The 18,539-nt window shown below is 34.7% G+C and overlaps 1 protein-coding gene across 2 annotated transcripts in view; it reads right to left on the bottom strand.

The window, feature by feature from the left end:
* The window catches only part of LOC150099324 (PAX3- and PAX7-binding protein 1-like), a 291,434-nt gene that overhangs the window by 167,952 nt on the left and 104,943 nt on the right, over positions 1–18,539 (bottom strand). For both annotated transcript variants that reach the window (XM_090403794.1, XM_090403795.1), the window contains exon 10: positions 6,616–6,718. In XM_090403794.1, coding sequence (XP_090259920.1) covers positions 6,616–6,718 — 103 coding nt within the window. The remainder of the gene's footprint in view (positions 1–6,615; positions 6,719–18,539) is intronic.

Genomic DNA, 18,539 nt, shown 5'->3' on the forward strand with positions numbered 1-18,539 from the left:
TTTTCAAAAAGTTCACATACCCCTTGCTTCACCAATAATTCTCCCACATCTCTCTATCCCAGTTTTTCCAACCCATTTTCTTTCAATCATACTTCCTTTAACAGCAGATGAATGTATATCGCCACACGCTGGGATGCTGCTGAATAAGAAGACAGTCAGCAACATCCTACAAAGGTATGTCCGAATTTTTCCTCCTATATATTCTTCATATATCTGTCTATATAAAACATCAGTAATGCCCTAAAATTTGAGTAAAAAGCTAATGACATTATAAAAGGTGCACTCCTAAACAAAAATAGGCTAAATAGCCATAAAAATAATATTTACTAGAGTAACATGGGAATTGTCACAGAAATAATACCTATAATAACTTTTATATTTTAAAAAGAAGAACCTAAACAAATCACATAATCTGACGAATCAATATGATGATTCATCAGATTATGTGATTAATAAGTACTGAATAATGATTTGGCCTAGAAGATAAGTGGTATACTAAGTTTGTCAACTTAGTATACCACTTTTAAGCTGATTATTTTTAAAATGTAAACATAAGAACTAGCACGATTTTTTTTTTCAAACAAAAAATCAAAACACATATTAAGAAGTAAATATATACATATACATAAATTGAAAGCCAAATGGCTATTTTTCTCGCATCCTTAATAATAATTAAGGCAATACAAATCCCTTGTTGTTCAACTGCCAGTAAGCAAAACTCTAAGATTGAGAACTACGAATCTATGAGTTCATATATACCGAAAAACTATCAGCGAATCCAAGTGTAAATGACCACTTGGTAGTACAACACCAAGGCAACTCAAAGCAAAGGTGGAGCAAGCTCCCTCACTATCATTATTATTAAGGATGCCAGAAAAATAGCCCTTTTGCTTTCAATTTATGTTATAATATACAAACACACCTTTATGGCATTCGTATAGTAAAGGTATGTAAGTTCTTTTCACTTAAACCCAGGTCTACCTACTCACTGATGAGACCTCAAGAAAGGTTGAAACCGGTCTGGGTGGTGACCTCTCCTCAATGTAATTACAGTATTACATCCCCTAGGGGCTGTGTTTTTACATTATGAGAAAATACAAGGATAGTGAGGGAGCTTGCTCCACCTTTGCTTCGAGTTGCCTTGGTGTTGTACTACCAAGTGGTCATTTACACTTGGATTCGCCGATAGTTTTTCGGTATATATGAAACTCATAGATTCGTAGTTAGAGTTTTGCTTACTGGCAGTTGAACAACAAGGGATTTGTATCCCCTTAATTATTATATACATATACAGTAATCAATTTCTAAAACATTCTATGTTTGTCAATTTCTTAACAAACATAGAATTAAGTCTAAATTAGATGGTTAGCTGTCAGTAGATTGAATTACATGTAAATTATAGTATATCAAATCACATCATAATAGGAACTGCCACATTCATTTGGGTAATTAATAAACTCTCATCACTGGCAAATGATATTATAATCAATTCACTCATTATAATAAACTGAAAAAGACCTAGCCCAAGTACCATCTTAACAATTTTTTTTTTTTAGCTTGATGAACCTCTAAGGTTCTTAGCTGCAAGCCAATTTCTTCCACTCTTGAGCTCTTTTGGTCTGGTCCATGATTCATATCTCAGCTAATTTTTTTTGGATGTTATCCTCCCAAATGTTGCCTTGGTCTTCCCATAGGTTGCTTTCCATCAGGTCACATCTTGAATACTTGTTCAGCGATTTTCTTCTCACTCATTCTTTCCACATGTCCAAGCCATCTCAATCTACAAGCTCTGATTTCATCAGATTGAAGTGGGTATCTATTGGGTTTATATAGTTCTTGATTATATCTTTTCCATTCATCTGTTGTGCTATCGCTTACAGGTCCAAAGATCTACAAAGATTTTGCATCATGGTCTGTGATGCTCCATATAATATAATAGTTCTAATGATTGTCTTGTATATTTGTAGTTTAACTCTGCTTGATAGAATTTTGGCAAATAATAAATGATGTAGTGAATGATAAGATCTATTGGAGGTATATATTTCAGCTTGTATTTCTGTATTAATTTTATTATCCCAAGTAATTCAAGTTCCAAGATATTTGAGGGAAGTGGCATTTTTAAATTTCAGGTTATTAATGACAAACTGGTACTCCCCCCCCCCCCGATTGTTGTTTCTATATATTTTTAAATATTCAGTTTTAGACTAGTTGATTAGTATTCTTAATTTTATAGCTGAAGTTTTAAGTTTTCTGAATGTTATTCTAATGTGTTCAGCATTTTCTCCAGTTTCTCGAATGGTTTCCTAAAGCTAAGTTAAATAGGATAGCTAAAGAACACCTCTTTGCTTCAATCTGTCTTAACAGCAAAAAGTTCACATATAATTCCATTAGCCAATATCATTCCTCAGATGTCAGTAGTGGAAATTTTGATAAAAATTATTTTATTAGGTATTCCAAGTTCATTTTCTACTCCTTCCAAAAAGACTTTCTCTATGAATGCTATCACATGCTTTTCTAAAATATATAAATAAAATATGAACCTGATGATTATATTTCCAATTTTTTCTCTAGTATCTGTAATGTAAAAATCTGGCCACCTGTGGACCTATTTCTCTGGAATTGTGCTTGATATTTGCCTATGTTTTCTATCTTAACATATGCTAATATATGTTAATACAATATCCCTCTGTAATTTTCACATTCATTTTTTATTTCCTTTTTTAAAATATATATTGGTACCATTAATCAATGCCATGCAAAATTTACTGATTAATGCTATAGCTTGGTTTGCTTGGATTTACAGCCAAAGCAACTCAGGCTATGAAGGACAGTGAATTATGTCTGTTAGTTGCACATGTTCTAATGGCCAGTTTGTGTACTTTGTGGGATGATAATATAATGCCATGCAAAATAAAATTCGGTATGGAAAACTAGTATGACAAACTATTTTTCTCCTTATGTGGAAGTTCTATAGTGAATGTTGACAGTATCATGAAAGAGATCACAAAAATAGTAACAAATTTAGCACAGTAATTCAACATTCGCAATACATCAGTCTTAATACAGCATTGATTCTGATGGGAAGTGTACTATCAACAGCATCCTCTAAATAGATATTAAATTTTAAATGCATAAAGTTTGTCTTACTATCATCATCATCACCAAATTCCTGCCATGTATCCTCAAGGGGTGTACAGGATATGATAGTACTATATGAAAAATTTACATCATTACTAACTCCCTATCTACAATTTTCCTCCAAATCAGTTTGTTACTTCATATGTTACTCCAACATTATCAGATCTTATATTTCTATCGTCTAAGGCACTTTGTACCATATAAATCCACCTATATCTTGGTCTTCATCAGGGTCGTTTTCCTGCCAACCTGGTGGAGAACACTTGTTTCGCTAATCTTTCATCGCCCATTCTGTTTAAGTGACCATGTTTAAGTGGATGATGCTGACAATGTCAAGTTCTTTCCTAATATCCTTGTTTTTAATATGATATTGCCATTGATGTCATCTGTTCATGCCTCTAATCTTTCTCAGGACTCTCATATCTACAGTCTCTAGTCTTTGGTCAAGTGTTTTACTTCTGACCCAGCTCTCGGATCCATAAGTTAAAACTGGCTTGAACACTGTCTTGTATACAGCTAATTTAGTGTTCCGACTAATTTCTCTGTTATTCCATATGAATTTATTCAATTGACTTCCTACCATACCAGCTTTGTTAATTCTGTTGTCTATTTCCATATTTAATTTACCCATCTTTACTAAAAATCGTGTCTAAGTAGCTGTTTATGTTTTACTTGTTCCACAAGTTCTCCGTTCACAACGCAGTTGACATTTTAAACGATTCTGCCTATTTTCATTGTCTGTCTTTTTATTGCTGACCTTCATACCATATCTATTACAACAGTTATTCAAATTAGTCAAGGAATCTTGCAGACTTGTAGCAGATTTATTTAAAAGTATGACATCATCTGCATAAAGCAAAGAGCTGAATTGGAGATGTTAATGTCAGCTCTTTGTTTGCTTTACTATTAGGTATAATATAATGTATATATTCTGGTAAGCACGCCCGCAAACACACACACACAAAATACTTCAAGTATTAAAATATGTTTCTAGATTAACATTAAAATCTACTGCCTTGTGACATAATAGTGCATATTCATGTTTTTAAATATTACTTTCTCACAAATGAGAAGTTTCAGAACCTATTGGTGTGTTGTAAAAGGATACCTTCCTAGTTGGGAGAAATGCTAACTAGACCTACTAGGAGGCAGATGATCTTTGTCATTCAGTGAAACACTGCATGCTTATCAAGGAACTGAAGTGACAGTTGCCATTTGGTAACCAGATTAGGGCATTCTACCCCCCCCCCCAATTTCCAACATGCCAAGTGAGTTGGTTTATGTGTTATTGTTGGCATAAAGACTACAACTGTCAACTGCACCATAACAGAGGTTACAGCAGTACACAAGATTTAATTTACAGAAAGTTATAAAAAATTAAGCAATAGAGTATTTTTACACATAGACAAAATTAATTACAGTAAAGGCTACAGCTGCACACAAAAAATAGTCAAAGATACATTGGTAAATAAAAACCACATCTTCATATAAATAAAATTACAGCAAATGTTACAGCTGCACATAAGGTCAGAGGCCATAGCGGCAGACAAACAAATATACATAAGGAAATAAAAATATGTACAAAACTGTACAAAGTTAAACACTACATTATCTACACATAAATAAAATTACAGCAATACACGAGGTTAAAAGTTACAGCCATTCACAGGTAGTAAAGGATAAAACTGTAAGAATGTGTATGTACAAAAATCAAGTTAAGCAATGTGGCATCGACCTCCTAGATGAGTCTTCGACTCTATGGAATCTTGAGATAATAAAGTAACATAAACAACGCCACAGGATCAGATGCCATGCGAGTGATATCCATGAAAGGTACGTCAAGAGTAAAACAACTCTGTGGGCTGGCCACCAGATAGTGTATGGGACTAAACCTGCTGGTAGTGTGCTAGGAAGCCTCCTGATCAGCTGGGTGCTTAATCTCAATGCCAGGTCATGCTTAGAAGGAGGCCAAGTAATGGCGTGTGAGAGGCACTATAGAAGCCATGCAGCAGCATCAAGATCGGATGTTCTCTCTCTCTGCATGTGCAACATGTCTAAAAGGCTATCTCCTCCTACAGTATGTTCCCCTGCTCATTTTCTTTTCACCTTTGAAATATTCACATGGCAGTAAAATAAATATATAGGCAATGCAGTTTAAATATACAAAAACAAATAAACCTCAAAAAATTTCTCCAGAAAAAATGATTGTTAAACATCCAAACCCAATCTTCTGCTTTTGATTGAACCCCAAATCTCTGCCAAAACACCTGCTGTCAATTTTAACTGTGCACCTACACCTTGTATGATTCCTTCTACCACAAGGGAGGTACACGTGCTTTTGTACAATCTGACATTCCACGTTATATGATGCCCTAATGTTGGATGAATTTGTACAGGGTTAGCAGCTGAAAAACATGAAAAGCAGCATCTTGAGAAGAAAGGATACCAAGTTTTCTGGAGGATGAGGAAGATCCAGATGTGATGCACTGTTGTCCCAGGAATGGCTAGAAGTAAATGTCAGCTCAAAGGGTGGAGGGAGAGATTATCATGTTTGGTGAGCTGGATGTCAGGAAAGGTGAGAAGAGGTAAAGTAAGTTTTTTTTGCAGGCACAAAGGCATAGAAGGTTAGGTTGTCATTACTTCACTGAAGAATGGTATAGAGATCAGTATTTAAGGCACTGGCTGTAGAAGATCTTGAAGTATGGGATGTTTATGCACTGCAAAGTATGGCAAATTATTAAGAGGAATGGAATATATTTATCATCAGCAAAATATGAATAAGGTTTGAGGTAAGCAAAAAGTAATTTCTGTATAGGAGAAAGAGAGTAGACAATAGAAGAGATTAAGACACTCTGGCATAGTCAGAGAAAAATGACTGTCCTATGCCAGAGTGTCTGTTTTATAATCAGACTACCTGATTATAAAAGTGGAAGGCACACCATAGCAATTTACTCTGCAACTTTCTATGCCAGAAGCTATGAAGTCCCTTGAACAATGGCAAATGACAATACAGGTTTCTTTGAATCGTTCAATGGGTGCATGTCCCCATGTGCATGGTAATCTCCTACACAACTAGAGTGAGGAATTTGTACTGGTGATCACATTGCTGATCATAGATGGTGAAGAGGTATGAAAAGCTGTTTGCAATTATGACTGGAAGCAACTAAAGCAATGAGGCGAGTATATTATGTCTTCTTCTGGCTGGTTTGCCTGTTTCATGGGATATAAAACCCAGTGCCAGCTAACTCACCTTAAAGGTTAAAAACCCAGATCTTTCCAACCAAAGAGCATTGCTAATACTACACTACAGAGGTGACATGCAATGAAATTCACCTACCCCTAAAAACATTTAAAAAACAGTCAAGTTCAGCGCAAGTTCACAGATAAGTTCATATTAAGAATTATATTATTACTGATGAATATCATCAGTAGTAATATGTATGCACAGACTTAAAAATACTTATACATCATTTTTACCTGCGTCCTTCTCTTTCTGCTATCCTCCTGAGTTTTGCTTCATCTCTTGCACTACCACTTTTATCATTTCCTATTTCAATACTTGAACCTCTAAGAACTTTATCTAATTGAATAATAATAATAATAAAAAAACTTTTCAGTAAAAATCAAATTCTTTAAAATGTAAATGTGAAAGAAAAAAATGCAATTAAAAAAAAAACAGTTTAAATTCAGTCAAAATAAATAAAATAAAAAACAAACAAACAAAATTATCAAATTTAGATCTACAAATTTCCCTGAGTGGGATTCACATAAAATATAAAAATTAATAAATATATGGTATAGTTTTTTTTTTCATCATCATCAAATTGCTGCCATGTACTCTCAAGGGGTGTACAGGATATGATAGTACTACATGAAAAATTTACATCATTACTAACTTCCTATCTACAATTTTTTTCCAAATCAGTCTGTTACTTGTCAATTCTCCAACATTATCAGATCTTATATTTATATCTTCTAAGGCACTTTTTACTGTATCAATCCACCTATATCTTGGTCTTCCTCTGGGTCGTTTTCCTGCCAACCAGACAGAGAACACTTCTTTTGGTAATCTTTCCTCGCCCACTCTGTTTAAGTGACCATACCACCTGAGATTAGCTCTACTAACACATTCCTGGATGCTGACAAGGTCAAGTTCTTTTCTAATATGCTTGTTTTTAATATGATATTGCCATTGATGTCATCTGTTCATGCCTATAATCTTAATCAAGACTCTTATATCTGCTGTCTCTAGTCTTTGGTCAAGTGTCTCAGATCTATAAGTTAAAATTGGTTTAAGCTCTGTCCTGTACACAGCTAATTTAGTGTTTTGGCTAATTTCTCTCTTATTTCATATAAATTTATTCAGTTGACTTCCTACCATACCAGCTTTGTTGATTCTGTTGTCTATTTCCATATTTAACTTACCATCTTCACTAAAAATCATGCCTAAGTAGCTGAAATGTTTTACTTGTTCTATAAGTTCTCCATTCGCAATGCAGTTGATATTTTCAACGTCTCTGCCTATTTTCATTGTCTTTTTAATGCTGAACTTCATACCATATCTATTACAACAGTTACTCAATTTAGTCATGGAATCTTGCAGACTTGTAGCAGATTTATTTAGAAGTATAACATCATTGGCATAAAGCAAAGAGCTGAGATTAACACCTCCAATTTTGATATCAAGTTTAATACCACTTTCCTTGATAATGTGATCCATATAGATAATGAATAAGAGAGGGGATAATGTACATCCCTGTCTGACACCAGATTTAACATTAAACAATCTTCCTGTACTTCCTTCAATTCTAACTGCTGACTTACAACTCAAATAAAGACTAAGTATTGCTTGATGGTTGTGTAATTCTCACATTCAGTTTTATTTACTTTATATATGGGTACTATGAGAGCTCTACTCCAATCACTGGGAATTTGTCCCTCTGTCCAGGCCTATTGAACTATGCAGTGCAGCCACTATAAGAGTTTTATACCTCCATACTTCAATATTTCTGATCGAATGTGGAAACTGCAGCCTTTCCACATTTCAGTCTTTTGATGGGTTTTTTTCTACTTCAAGTATGGATAATATGCCTTCCTGACTGCATGCCTAGTCAGTGTTTTTTACCACTGTGCTGTCATAACTGCTTGTTTCATTTAGCAGTTTTTCAAAATAATTACTCCATACTTCAAGGATATCTTTTTCTCCTGTTTTCACGTCACCTTTATCGTCTCTAATTAATTTTACAGCACCCTTTCCTCCATTTCTGAGCTTCTTCAACAACCTACAGAATATCTTGCCACCTTCTTGATATTTATTTTCTATGTTCTTGCCAAAGTCCTCCCATGACTTTTATTTAGCCAGTTTTACACAGTGTTTAGCTTTCTTACATTTGTCTCTGTATTCTCTAAGAGCACAAGCTGACCTATTTGCCAGGAACTTTCGATATGGTTTCTTCCTTTCCTTCACTGCCTCTTTAACTTACTGTGTCCACCATGGAGTTCTGATTTTTCTATCCTTGCAGACAACCTTACCACATGCCTCTCTGGCTGAATCAATCAGGGTTTTCTTCAAGGCTTGCCACTGAATCTCCGAGGTTTGGTTCCTGTTCTCAAACTTTCATTTTTTCTTCAATAATCTTTGTGATTTTTAGTCTATAGTTCGCATCTGAGAGCTTCTCAACTTTTATTCTCTTTAAAACTTTCTTACATGTTCTTCTTTTCAAAATGAAATTCAATTTTATCCTGCTCAAGATTAAAAAATAGTGATCACTTCCAATTTCAAATCCTCTTGTATACTCTGGTGTCCTGCACCAGGGAGAAAACATCACTATCAACAATAACATAGTCAATGAGACTTTTCTTATTTCTTGCCTCTTTTCTCCATGTGAATTTGTGCACATTTTTATGTTGGAACATTGTGTTAGTAATAACAAGTCCATGTCCTGAGCAGAAATCCAACAAGTATTTGCCATTATTATTAGATTTGCTCTTTTCTCCAAATCCTAAAATATTTTTGTATGTCTGACAATCATTTCCTACTCTGCTATTTAGATCCCCCAACAAGAATCAACTTTTCCTTTTTAATTGTGTCAGTTGCTTTCTCTAAAGCCTCAAAAAATTCCTCCAGTTCTACCTTAGTATAACCTTCTGTGGGACCATAGGCACAAATAATTCTGACTGTCCAGTTCCCCATTCTCATATTTGCCAACATCACTCTACTTGAGACTGTCTGCCATTCAAGAAGATTAGCCTCGTATTTAGTGCTGAATACCATGTCTATTCCTTCTTTTCCTTGATTATCATTGCCTGAGTATAACATTTTGTATGTATTGCTCAGAAAGATTTCACCAGTTTTTGTATTTTTTGTTTCAGTCACCCCTATTATGTCGATCTAATACTTATCTAATTCCTCAGCTAGCTTTTCTTTGCTATTCAGGCTTCTTATGTTGATAGTACTGATCTTTAACTCTGGTGATGTTGAGTTGGGGTGTGTTTTCAGATTTGTTCCAGTAGCTGACTTTTCACTGTTTGCCCTGGTTCCCTGGCAAAAACAACGGGAGCCTTGTTTAACTGGGTGATGCCCCAGCCGGCATGAAATTCTGTCATGTTGTACCATCATTTTGTATTTTGGTTTAAACCAATAAGAATACAATTTGGTCGGCTAAATCCCAAATTGTCAGTCCATCCTCGTTCATTCAGTATCCAAGTAGATACCTAACAGGGTACACCACGAGAAGGTGAGGATTGGACATTAGGTCAGAAGCCCTGGTCGGTTCTCCGCATTCCTTTAAAGGCTATGTGGAGGTCTCCTCTCAGTTATACAGCTTTGACACCCTTTTTTGAAATATAAAAATCCAAAATCATGGAAGCTATTTCTTAAGCCATAATGTAGAATTCAAACCAGCTATTTTATTTATTTCTGTGTGAATCCTATCTTTAGCTGTTAACCTATAGTGCATTAGCATTAGGACTGTAGGTAGGCTAAGGATTAGATAATTAAAAAACCCTACTGTAGAGACCAAATATGGAACTTTTCTTCCCTCCTTCCTTTTTTCTCCAAGTGATTTTTTGGCTTCCAAACTGGACAATGAATTTCATTTACTACTTAAATGAATTCACAAACTTCTATGCCCGTACTGGAATTCAAACCCATAACCTGTTGATCAGAAAAGATACAGTATCTTGACCAATCAGGCTGGCCAGGTACTCTTATACTCTAGTTACTTCTTAAAAAAAAAAAAAAAAAAAAAAAAAAAAAAAAAATTATTTTTATTTTCAAACTTTTCACAAATTTGAAAATGAAGCGATTAAAATAGCCACATAAAACTTAAAATATCCTAAACATCATGATAATGCCAAGCAGCTTCCAGATGCAAATATAAAATCAGCTCCACTCATTTTTCAGTGTAAAAGGAAGAACCACAAAATTTGATATACATTTTCCTCTAATAATAAGATAATGATGTGTATAGTACATTAGTATTAGCATTGTGTTTATATTGAGGGTTAGATAATCTGGAATTCCTGCTTTGGAGACAAAAACAAGGAACTTTTTTTTTTTCCCAAGCAACATTAGGCCTCCAATAGCAGGGTAATGTGGCTTGGATAAAAACTTCTACTTTCATCTACTACTACTACTTAAAGATATTCACAAACTATCCATGCCCATGGCAGAATTCCAAGTACAGACAGTGGATAGCAGATATGCTGGCTTGGCGGGTTTTAAATTGAAAAAGGAAAGACTATTTTTGAAATCTGTAGCAGCACTCAAAAATCAATCTAATCTAAACAAATACAGATGCATAAAGCTTCCCAAAATTTAGGAAATAATAATTGTCAGAGGTCCCAGTTTACATCTTAGGCAATCTACAAACACCCATAGAGGGTGCACCAACTAGATAGGACTTTAGAGTCACCCACATGTTTCATTAAGTATTGTGTTGTTTTTGCATGTGTGTTACAATTGTTATTTGTACTCACTGAAGATGTCTCAGTGACAGACGAAAGATTGGAAGCATTCAAATTAGTTTTTAATCCTTTCCTAGTACTGTCAATACCTTAAACCACCAACATGATTTTAAGATGCAGCAAGAAGTTGACTGACTCACATATTTTTTCCACTACATGGCAATCAAGAGGAAGAATAATTATAGCAGATTAACACTGATGGATAGTCATGGTAGCAGACTAACAGCTGCAAAGGATATAGTGGAATTACTGAAAGAGCACTTTACCAGTATAAATGATGTGGTGGAATATATAGAAGAGAGGCAAGTATTAGGAGAACTGGAAGTGAAAGAAACAGAGGTATATCAGATGTTGGTTGGGTTAGATGTGAATAAGGTTGTGGGAATGGATGACATATCACCATGTATTCTTAAGGAATGTGCACAGCAGTTAGCTATGCCCCTGACCTGGTTGATCAATGAAAGTCTTGTGGTGGGTAGGGTTCCTAAGGAGTGGGAACAAGGCAAAATAGTACCATTCCACAAGCACGGTTCTAAGACAGAAGTCTCTATAAGTAACTATAGGCCAATCTGTATAACTGTGGTTATGGTTGGAGAGATTGATAAAGAACAGAATACAGGATTGGGTTGATGGATATAGCATTCTTTATGATGGTCAGCATACATTTGTAAAAGGTACATCCTGTTTTAGTAATTTACTTGCAATTTATGATAAGGTGACAAGTGTGTTAAATAAAGGAGAATCACATACAGTGATATTCTTAGACTTTGCAAAAGCATTATATTAACACATGATAAGTTGGTGTACAAGCTGCAGAGGATGGGCAATAGAGAGTATATTGGTTAGATGGATCAGAGATTGGCTCAATGAACAATACCAGCAGGTTGTGTATGATGGAGCAGTGTCACAAAAAAAGAGGGTAACCAGCAGCATGTCCCAGGGTTATGTTCTTGGGCCCCTGCTGTTTAATTTGTTTGTAAACGATATATCATGTGGACTGACTAGGAATTTTCAGTTATTTGCTGATGATGCAAAGTTGGGAAGAATTATAAGTAGCACTGCTGATGTTAATTCCCTTCAGGAAGATTTGAATAGACATTTTACTTGGACAAAGGAATGGGGGGTTGTAGTTTTAATATAATAAGTGCAAGGTGTTGCATTTTGGAGTGCAGAAATATAAGGCTGTGTACTATATCAATGGTGCTGTACTGCAGGAAGTGGATGAGATTAGACATTTGGGAGCGATGGTTGACAGTAGACTAAAGTTTAGAGGACATATTGCTAATGTTGCAAAGGCTACACATTGTAGTGCTGCTATGATAAGAAGTACTCTAACATGTAGGGATAAGGAAGTGGTTGTGCCACATAAAGCACTGGTCAGACCACATTTGGATTATTGTGCTCTCGAGTGTCTCCAGTGGAGACACTGGAGAGCGTCCAGAGGTGAGTGACTAAGACAATGCTGGGACTTTGGAATGCTGGCTATGGAGAGACGTTGAAGAAATGTGGAATGCAGTTTGGTGGATAGAAGGAAAAGAGGTGATATGATAGAAACATTTAAGTTAGTGAGAGGATTTTATGAGATTAATCCAGAGGGGATTATAAATACAGTAGAAGATGAGAGCAGAAAAACCAGAGGTTATCCCTGGAAGTTATGTAAAAGTGTGGTGAAGAGGGATGTGAGAAGTAGATTTTTTTTACATGGAGAATTGCTAGTGAATGAAATGCATTACCAGAATGTGTTGTTAATTCAAGGAGTGTTAAGGATTTTAAGATTCTATGTGATAAATATGTTGTCGGTTGAACGAATCTCCCACGATGAGCATACCAACTCCATGGAAGGTGTGATGATAATAATAATAATAATATTGAAGTTTTTATGTGAGTCTTTCTTCTGTGTGAATTCAAGAAGGAATAAAAATTCCAAAGTGTTAGCTTAGGAAAACTGAAGGGATGCTATGTAAGTGTTTTTCATGGTGTATGAGGTTGAGATTTGAAGAATATACTGATGCTTACATAGTTAAGTTGAATTGCTTTTATGTTGTATATATTTGTATTAGAAGTGACACTCAAAAATTATCAAAGTTTTGATATCTGAATGGTATCCCAAGATGGAAAGATAGTTAGTTACAGGAAGACCAAAGAGATGCTGGAATTAAGTAGCATAGAAAACTTCAAGGTAGAACTGAATGTAATACTTAGAGAGATGGCTGATGCTGATGATGTTATTTTTGTATTCTTTTATAAATTAAAAGTTTTTATTTTGGTTTAATTGACTTAATGAGTTCTTTGGCTATAAATCTATATGCAAGGTTAATTTGAAGCTTAGCATCAGGTGTTTCCTTTATTTATTTTACACACTATTTTAAAGTAAAGTTCAATCATAGTAAAAGGAGTAATTTACTAATAGTGCATTAACAGGAATTACATGCACAAAGGAAAATATATAAATACACATCCTCCCCAACACACACAAATATCACTGTGTGTGTGGGGAGCATATTATCATATTTTCTTTTCTTTTTATGTATGTCTGTGTGTGTGGGTGGCTGTATTGTTTTACTCCTCTTTCTGCATGTAATCAGTGACACATAATAAAACTTAATCGTATAACTAACACCAAGAGGGAAAAAAATACATTTATTAAACTCACTAATATTTCGCTGGTATTCTACCCAGCATCATCAGAACATAACGAAACTGTGACAGGCATACAGCACTAAACCAAGTAATTGTAGAAACAATTTAAATTGTAATTGCCACTTAATGTGTTTATGTGGTGGCCTCTATGGTTCAGATTACTACAAATTTAATTCAGAGAAGTCTGGCTATTACAATCTGTACAAATGTAATCAGTGATGTAATGTCAATTACATCACTAATAAATTTCTCTCTCCATTCCAAGTGATTTTTATTTTGAATTAAGTTTTAAACCACTCATATTAAACTCCAAATGCAAATTGCACACAGATTCCTATCCCAGGATATCATATATACTGTACATCTTATTTTCTAAATTAACCCAAAACCCATTAAAATCCATTAAGAGAATGAATCTTTTAACATCTTATAACTAAAATAAAAATCATTAATTTACAAAAAAGTATATATATCAAATCAACGCAACTTAACTATGTAAGACCAGTACATTCTTTAGATTACAACAAGAAAGCATTTTAATGTGCACAACTCGCTTTCAACCACAATCTAACAGTTACTGATAAAAATTTGTGAAACTTTAGTCTCTTCTACATAATATTCATTCTTTCTTGAATTCCCACAGAAGAAATATTAACACGAAAACTGCTTTCTATATAACATAAACATAAATCAAACCTTCTCACATCTCAAATCATAGAACTTAAAAGATAACATATCTTGTCTCCATCCAAAACAGTCCAGAAATGTGGTTCATTTTCTATATGAAAGTTTGAACATATTTCATTGAATAAATCACTTAAAACCTTATCAACATTGTTATCACTTAAGAACAAATTTACTTTCTATATGAAAATATAAGCATACTTCACTGAATAAATAACTAAAATCATATCAACAATTTCAATAACTTTCAAGACTGAGAATCCTAAGTAAACAAACTTTACTGGGCCCATTTCTACCTGAACAGGCAATGTTCCTTTCAGCTTTAACTGAAATAAATCCCATATAGATGAATAATCGACTGAAAACTTCACTTAACTCTCTTTCAAAGAATATCTACTCAGCCTTCATATAATGAAGACAGAAATTTCACAATTTTTCTCTTGCTGAGTACACTCTATTTCTACTTACAAACAGCTGAACGTTTAGTGATGTCCCATAATTTTCTTTTTTTTCATGCATGGAAACACAACAGAGCAACTTCCTTTCCAGTCCACCAGAGTATGTCAGGATTACTTCTTCCAGTGCTGCATGAAATTCTTAATTTCACAATCTTTTATGCACTGAGGTAAGATCACTTAATTACTTCTAATAATATAGCAGTTATCTTTATTTGTCAATGCAAATCACTTTGATATAAAAGTAACATTTTAAAATTTGACAGCTCATGCTCTAATATCAAACTAAATACATTTACTATATCTACTAAGTCTGACTGTCACCTCCTTGTGGTGCCCTCTGGATGATCTAAAGACAGCAGCATTTCTTCCCCCCTCCCCCCATCATGGAGACAAATTTCAGTGATTATACCTATGCTACCATGTATGGGGCAGCCGACATGACTCTTGATTTGGAAATGATGTCACAGTTGAGAAATGAGCAAATCATTCCATCCATTACAAAAAATATTAATATCATCCAGTGTAATTTAAATGGTATTGTTACTCCAGCAAGCAAAGATACTAGCTGACAAACATGATGCTGCTGCATCCAGGAAACCAAATTTCGACAAACCAGCAGACTAAACATTAAAAACTATAATATCATACGACAAGATTAGGCCTAATGACCAAAATGGAGGAGGGCTTCTGACACTAATCCGAAACTTGTCATATAAAGTTATTGAGCTAAACATAGTAGAAGGAACTGAAATACAAGGAATCCAAATACTGGAACCAAGTAAAAAGCCATTAAATATATTCAATTGTTATCATCCTCCTGAAAAACCTGGACCAAATCTTTCCAGCCTATCCCATCTCATTGAAGAAAACTCCATTATTTTAGGAGACATGAATAGCAAACACCTGTTATGGGGTTCTGAGGACATAAACCCAAGAGGAGAAAATATGAGTAATGTCTTAGATGAAACAGGACTAATAACTCTGAACAGTGGAGAATCCACTTACCTGTCTCATTCTTATGGTACAAAAGATGCCTTAGATATTACTGCGGTGTCTCCAGATCTTCATGACAAAGCTATTTGGTCTGTTTTGGAACGTAGGAAGCGATCACACCCCAATATTAATCAATCTGAACCCAAAAATGGCTAGACCCACCCAAAAAAGAAAATATCATTGGAACTTCCAGAAGGCAAATTGGGAGAAATACAAGGATGAAGTATGTAAAATGCTGAAAGATCATACATACCATGATGACTTAGACAAAGACTACATAACTTGGAAGAATACTATCCTAAATGCAGCAAAGCAAAGTATCCTAAAGGGCTACAGGAGAAAGTTATTTCAAACTACACAAAGTTACACAAGTTCCTGGTGAACCTTTGTGTAGTTTGAAATAACTTTCTCCTGTAGCCCTTTAGGATACCCTCAAGGGGTGTACAGGATATGATAGTACATAGCAGGAATTTGATGATGATCAAGGAGTGTACAGGATATGATAGTACATAGCAGGAATTTGATGATGATGATGATGCATGGAATCATGGAAAATAAAATTTCCTTGGATTGTCCAAATAAAATAGCCTAGCATTTCCTCCAAATCAAGACAGGAAAAATATAGTTATCAACTTTGAAATAGGGAAACATGAGAAAAAAAGCCTAGAAAACCCTGAAATCTTGAGATCATTAGCTCTTTCAAAACGAATATGGACCTGACTCAATAAAGATTTACACAGATGGCTCCAAAAATCCAAATGGTAATTCTGAGAGTGGCATACTCATCTATGGCTCTAACTAAAAACAACTAACAGTATTGGATGCAACTGATGGCTATTAAGCCATTAACACAGCACTGCAACATTTGGATAAACAAAACCCAAAGGAGTTTATATTTTTCACAGATTCTTTAGCAGCCCTTCAAGCTATTAAGAACTGCTACACTAGCCATCAAGAAATAGTTAGAGACATAGCAAAAAACATAAACAAACTACATAAGGATTCCGAAATAATTTTCCAATGGATCCCATCCCATGTTGGATTAAAGAGAAATGAAACTGCAAATAAAGTAGCAAAAATGGCCGCAACATCCAGTGATACAACAGATTTCAATCTTTTTAAAACCACCCAAAAAGAACGATTCTCCAGGACACGAATCACCACTGGTATTCAGCAGAAGAACCAGGAGCTGGCATCAACTCCAAGTTTAATCGTTGTGCCCCTGCCATGATCTCTCGCCTCAAGACTGGCCATACAAGACCAATCAAGTTTAGCAATGGCATAAAAGTCTTCCCCATCTGTAACATCGAGGAAGCATCACCAATGCATTTACTAAATTGTATGAATATTTCCAAATGTGAACTTTATAACAACCCAGAAAAGGTGTATAAAATAGAGATCAAATTCATGTATAAAATACATGAATTTGATCTCTATGATCTGGTGTAATAATACCACAGGATAATAATAATAATAAAAAACAATATCTATGCAACACTTCAGTGGCTAAAGATTAAAAATATATATATATACACACACCAAAAATGTCTTGCTTATGGCATATAAAAAGACACAAACATTTAATTACTTTTATAAAATACTTTATTAACTTCTTAACTTTATTTTTATATTTTTAATTTGAAGGATATCTGAATTTTAATACAGATAAACAAATTTGCTTGCTTATACATAATTGCAAAATGACATATAAGCAGGCATGAGTGATCAACTATGCACAGTTAAATAAATTACATCATCAGAAAAAAATAAGGGAGGAGTAAATAATGATTTTGCCAAATTTCAAGTAAAAAGAAGTTAATATCATATCTTCATCACAGTTCAAATTCACAGATTTAGGTCTATTATGACTGATCTGGCCTCTTGTCATTAGTCAGCCTCTTTAAAAGATGATCTGCCCCCCCCGATTGATTTATACTGAATTATTAGGCAACCTTTCTTTCTGTTTGCATTCTTTTAATATGTTCCACTCAAATGTGTTTAAATTTTTTTATTTATTCCAATACTAGTTGTTAGTTTCTAACTGCTTTATTTTTTAAAATTTCTTTTATGGTCAAATAAGGGGTAAATAATTAGGAATTGTTGAGAGGCTTATACGCTCGTTAAACATGATAACTATTATTTAAGGAATTGACAGCGTATACTAGAAATATAGATTAAATAAACTTTAATATATACTTTCCGATATTTCGGCGAACGTCACGTTGCCATCTTCTTGGGAACTTACTATAAAGACACGTGCACACAAGTACTAATAACAGCAAATGAGACTGAAGCTAGGAAGCTAGCGTTTTCCTAAAGTCCTGATGGTGCCCCCTGGCGGGCTATATTGGTAGTTCTTGGCCTTTGGGCTGAAGTTCTTCTGATAAAAGTTTCCCAAATTTGGGGCAGTTTCATGCATCCAAATTTGTTGAGGTTTGGCATGTTCCTAAGGGCCGAGGCTGATTCCATGAATAGTCTTTCATACTTGAACTTGCTGCGGTGTATTACTGTGGCTTTTTTCCATCTTATTCTGTGGCGAGTATCCAGAGCGTGGTCTGCAAGCCCAGAGTGGCTGTACTGGTGAAATCGGATGTAATCCTTGCGTTCTGAGATTCTGATATTTGCTGTCCTGCCTGTTTGGCCAAAGTAGGACAGTTT

The sequence above is a fragment of the Typopeltis vanoorti genome, chromosome 14 (assembly GCF_054136105.1).
Source record: "Typopeltis vanoorti isolate ZY-2024b chromosome 14, IOZ_Tvanoo_1.0, whole genome shotgun sequence".
NCBI classification, from domain to species: domain Eukaryota; kingdom Metazoa; phylum Arthropoda; class Arachnida; order Uropygi; family Thelyphonidae; genus Typopeltis; species Typopeltis vanoorti.